At 54.0% G+C, this 5576-nt stretch overlaps 1 protein-coding gene across 1 annotated transcript in view; it reads left to right on the forward strand.

Moving 5' to 3' along the window:
- The window catches only part of LOC112070224 (probable methyltransferase-like protein 24), a 74682-nt gene that overhangs the window by 46679 nt on the left and 22427 nt on the right, over positions 1-5576 (forward strand). Inside the window, exon 3 of the mRNA XM_024137645.2 lies at positions 1460-1605. Within this exon, the coding sequence (XP_023993413.1) occupies positions 1460-1605 (146 nt within the window). The remainder of the gene's footprint in view (positions 1-1459; positions 1606-5576) is intronic.

Genomic DNA, 5576 nt, shown 5'->3' on the forward strand with positions numbered 1-5576 from the left:
GCTCTACCTCCTCAACTGACTTCTGACCAGGTCCTCAACTTCCTCTACCGCGTCCTCTACAGTTCTCGTACCACTCCGCTCTACCCTCCTCGACTCTCCGTCTACCATCCTTTACGCCTTCTTACCCTTCTCTAAAGTCCATCTACCCCCTCTACTGTCCTGCTGCCTTCCTCTACGGTACTATACCCTCCTCTACATGTCTTCGTACCGTCATCTACCCTGCGACCATATACCGTCCAGTCCTACCCCTTCACTCAACGGACTACGGGTCTCTAACCTAGCCGTTCAACCTCTGCTCGTACCCAGGCCTCTAGCCCTACCTCCTTACCTGCTCTACCACTCCTCTAGCCTGCCTAGTACCGTCCTCAACGCTTCCCCTGCCCCTCTATCCTCCACCCTCTAGCCATCCTGCTACCCTCATTACACTCCTCTACCCTCCGTGCTACCGCTGCGCTCTTGACCGTGCCCGTCTACTGGGTCGCTCTGACGCCTGCCGTCTACGTGGTCCGTGCTGACCCTCCGTCTGACCGCCGTGTCCTAACCCTCTCACGCGATCTGGTTCTGTGTTTACTGACGATCCGCACTACCCGTCCTTGCTGTGACGGGTCCCCTGGAGCCTCTTCCAGCCCTCGCTCTACTGTCCTCTAGCTACGTGCTGACGCCTCCTCTCAGCGGTCCTCCGAGCTCTTCTTCACCAGCCTCTGATACCGCTCGCTCTACTCCTAAGCTCTCGGGTAGCCACTGACGGTAGAGGGTAGAGGAGGGTAGATGCAGAGGAGCGTAGAGGACGGTATAGGAGGCTAGAGGATGGTAGAGGAGGGTAGAGGAGTGTAGAGGACTGGAGAGGAGGGTAGAGGAGGTTGGAGGACGGTAGAAGTCAGTTGAGGAGCGTTTTCTTTCTCCTTTGTCAATGGAATCCTTGAACATTAAGACAAGATGAAGGTGCCCTGTCACTTGTTGTGGGATGGAGAATCATGTTAAGGATGGAGGACGCAATTCTTAACACTAAATCCAATCTTTTCTTCATTACTGAAACCAAAAGGAAAAGAAGGCGAGGGGTAGAGGAGGAGAAATTGAGAGAGTGCTGCAAGATGAGAAAGAAAAACATGTTGAAATATGAATAAGGCTGGTGAAGGAATCTCAGAATGTGTGTACAGTATGTGGGTGTGTGTGGTGAACATGTGATGGGACAGGGGCAAGCACAACTATGGTTAATGACGTGGATGATTATAATGACTCCGATAATGATAACGATGGTGATGATGATACCAATTACGATAATGATAATGATGTTGATAACGATTGCGAGAATGATAACGATGGCAATGATTATAACGATTACGCTAATGACAACGATGGTGATCACAATTACGATAATGATAACGATGGAGATGATAATAACGATGACAATGATATTTTTGGGGACAGGTGTATTAATGACCCCTGTGTCTACCTACAGGTGTTTTGTGCCCCCCCTTCCCCAGAGAGCCCCGTGGTACAGGGAGGTCAGGAGGGGCAAGAGGGGCGCTGGGCAGTGTGTCTGGACAGCAGGTACAGCCTGGCACAACGGATACACATCCAACACTGCCGGGTCTACTCTCTGGGGTGAGTACACACACACATGCACACACAGGCACGCACGCACAAACACACACAAACATGCCCACGAACGCATACACACCTCCGCATGCACACACACACAGCACGGGCACACGCACGCACACACACAGAGGAACAGCCTGGCCCAAACCAATCACATCATATCTCTGGAGTGAGTGTCAAGTAATCTGGTGGCTATATTGCAGGTTATAAAGGTATTTGACCTTCCAGGAGAGGCTGTGTCCCTGCTGTATTTCCAGGGCTGAGCTGGACTGGCTGGGCTTGGCAGTGGCAGCATGGTAGAGTGGAGGGTTAAATAGATTAAACCCCTGGAGGGCCTATAAATGTGGGTGTTGAGAGACAGCACAGGTGTACTGACAGCTGCAGGGTTGGCAGTAAGCAGGCTCTGGACACTAAGAGGGACAGTAAAGGACAGTATAGGAGGGTAGAGGACGGTAGAGGACGGTAGAGGACGGTAGAGGATGGTAGAGGACGGTAGAGGACGGTAGAGGACAGTAGAGGACGGTAGAGGACGTAGAAGAGGGTAGAGGGGGGTAGAGGAGTGTAGAGGACGGTAGAGGACGGTAGAGGACGGTAGCGGTAGAAGGCCAGGTAGAGAGCGGAAGAGGGCAGCTTTAGAGGACTTTAGAGGAGGGTTACCACGAGGGAGGGTGAGGACTGTAGTGGAGGGTAGATGGACTGTAGGGGAGGGTATAGGACAGTAGAGGAAGGTTAAGAGGAGCGTAGCACGAGGGTAGAGGACGTAGAGGACGGTAAGAAGGGTAGAGGATGTAGAGAGGGTAAGAGGAGGGTAGAGGACAGTAAGAGGAGGGTAGAGGAGCTAGACGAGGGTAAGAGTGTAGAGGATGTGAGAGGACTGTGGGAGGGTAGAGGACGGTCGAAGGAGGTAGAGGAGGGTAGAGGACTGTAAGGGGAGGGTAGATGACGGTAGAGGGTAGAGGCACGTAGAGGAGGGTAGACGGTAAAAGAGAGGAGGGTAGAGGAGGGTAGGGGACCGAAGAGGAGGGCAGTGGACGGTAAAGATGTGTAGATAAGAGGGTAGAAGGCGGTAGAGGAAGGGGTAGAAGAGGTAGAGGAGGGTAGCAGGACTGTAGGGGAGCGTCAGAGGGAACGGTAGGGGTAGAGGACGTAGAGGAAGGGAGAGGGTAGAGGAGCGTAAGATGAGGGTAGAAGATGCTTAGAGCGACTGTACGCGACTCGTACAGGGGAGGGTAGAAGACTGAGGGGAGGGGTAGAGGAGGGTAGAGGAAGGTAGAGCGAGCATAGACAGGGATAGAGGAGCGTAGAGGAATGGGTAGAGAGTAGAGGACGTAGCAAGAAGGGTAACGACGGTCAGAGGAACAGTAAGAGGAGGGTGGGAAGAGGCTAGGGGACCGTAGAGTGAGGGTAGTGGACGGTTAACTAGATGGTAGAAGAAGGGTAGAAGGCGGTTAGAGGAAGGGTAGAGGACAGTAGAGGAGGGTAGAGGACCGTAGAGGAACGGTAGAGGACGGGTAGAGGAGGTAAGGAGGATGTGTAAATGAGGGTAGAGGGGATGGCTAGGGGGGGTAGGGGAGGCATAGAAGGCGGCAGGGGGAAGCGTTGAGGACCGGTACATAGGAGGCTAGAGGAATGCGTAGAGCAGGGTACGAGGAGGGTCAGAAGGACTGGAAGAGGGTAAGAAGGAGGTTGGAACGGACGGTAGCATAGTCAGTTGCACGAAGGGTGAGGACGGTAAATAGGAGGGTAGATGACGGTCAGAAGACAGCACGAGGAGGGTAAATACCGTAGAGACAGGACAGAGGACAGTAAAGAGGAGGGTAGCGGACTTCTAGAGAAGGCGTAGAGAAGGGTAATAGGATGGGTAGAGGAGAGTAGAGGAGGGTAGAGGATGGTAGAGAACTGTCAGAGGAGGGTCAGACGGAAGTTGGAGGACGGTAGAAGTCAGCTTAGGAGGGTAAGAGCACGCGTAGAGGGTAGAGGAGGGTAGATGCAGAGGAGCGTAGCGGACAGTAATAGGAGGCTACCAATGAGATGGTAGAGGGAGGGCTAGAGGAGGGTAGAGGACTGGAGAGGAGGGTAGAGGAGGTTGGAGGCGGCTAAAGTCAGCTTTGCGGAGGGTAGAGGGACGTATAGGAGGGTAGATGACGGTAAGAGACAGTAGAAGGAGGGTAGAGGACTTTAGTGACAGGGTAACCAGGAGTGGTAGAGGAGGGGTAGAAGAGGGTAGAGCGAGTGCTAAAGGAGTGTAATGAGGGTAAAGGACGGAGACGGCATGGTAGAGGCCGGGTAGAGAAGGGTAAGATTGACGGGGACATAGGGCCGCGGTAGCAGGACGGCACGGGGAAGAGCTGACGGACATAGAATAATGCAGACGGAAGCTAGAGCGAAGGGTAGAGGATGGTAGAGGAGGTGAGTGGTAGAGGAGGGTAGACGCCAGCGTAGAGGAGGTAGACGAGTGAGGAGGAGGGGGTAGACGGTAGGGCGTAGAGGCTAGAGGGGTAGCAGGGTAGAGCAATGGACGGTAAGAGGAGGGTCAGAGGAGGGTAGATGAGGGGTCAGAGTACGGCGGAGGAGGTAAGAGGAGAGTTAGAAGGAGAGTAGAGGACGGGTAGGGAACGGTAGACGGAGCGGTAGAGGCGGGTGAGAATGGGTAGGAGGAAGGTGTAGAGGAGCGGTAAACGGGGGGTAGAGGAGCGGGTGAGGAAGTGTAAGAGGATCTGTAGAGGACGGGTAGAGGACACGGTAGAGGGGGTAGAGGAGGGTAGAGGATGTAGAGGAAGGGTAGAGGAGATTTGGAGGACGGTAGAAGCAGTTGACGGAGGGTCGTAGGAGCGTAGAGGAGGTATAGGAGGGAGAAGGAGGGTAGAGGACTGTAAGTAGGGAGGGTAGAGGAAGAATTGGAGGACGGTAGACAGTCAGTTCGAACGAGGTGTAGGAGCGTAGAGGAAGAGACACGAGGTAAGAGGACGGGGTAGAGGACGAGGTATAGGAGAGTAGATGAACGGTAGAAGCACTTGTAGAGGAGGGTAGAGGAGGGTCAGAGGACCGGCAAGGGGGGTTCTGAAGGACATAGAGGAGGGTAGAGTACGGCAGAGGAAGCGTAGAGGAGGGTAGAAAGGGTAGGGGAAGGTAGGGAGTGTAGGGAGTGTAATTGAGGGTAGAGGCAGGGTAGAGGATGGTAAGAGGGACGGTAGGAGGGGAGGCAGGGGAGGGTTTGAGGACACTAGAGGAGGGTAGCAAGGAGGGTAACAGGAACGTAGTGAGGTAGATTGAGGGTAGAGGTGGTGGAGGAGAGAGGTCAGAGGAAGGTAGAGGACGGCTAGAGGAAGGGTAGCATGGAGGGGTAGAGGACTGTAGAGGAGGGTCAGAGGAACGTTGGAGGATGGTAAGTCAGTTGAGGAGGGTAGAGGACGGTATAGGAGGTAGATGACGTAGAAGACAGTAAGGAGGGGTACAGGTCACGGTAAGAGGAGGGTAGAGGACAGTAGAGGATGGAAGGAGGATTTGGAGAAGGGTAAAAGGATGGTAGAGGAGCGGCAGAGGAAGTGTAAGGAGTGTAATGAGGGTAGAGGAGACGGTGAAGGAATGGCATGGGGGAGTTGAGGAACTAGAGATGGGTAAGAAATACGGGTAGAGGATGGTAGAGGAGGGTAGAGGAGGTAGAGGCGTGGTATGAGGAGTCCTAAATGGGAAGGGAGGTAGAGAGGACGGGGTAGATGGAGGTCTAAATGGGGTAGACGGATGGTAGAGGAGGGTAGGAGAGGACGGCAAGGGGACGGGTTGATGAACATAAGAGGAGGGTAGAGGAGGCAGAGGAGGGGTGGGATGGAGAGGAGGGTAGAGCGAGGGTATACGATGGTAGAGGAGGTAAGGATGGTAAGGAGGATAGAGGGAGGTGTAGAGCGAGGGTAGAACGGACGGGTCAGTGGACAAGATATGGGAGCCGTCAAGAGGAGGGTACAGGATGTTAGAGA

This window comes from Salvelinus sp. IW2-2015, unplaced genomic scaffold, assembly GCF_002910315.2.
Source record: "Salvelinus sp. IW2-2015 unplaced genomic scaffold, ASM291031v2 Un_scaffold1264, whole genome shotgun sequence".
Lineage (NCBI taxonomy): Eukaryota > Metazoa > Chordata > Actinopteri > Salmoniformes > Salmonidae > Salvelinus > Salvelinus sp. IW2-2015.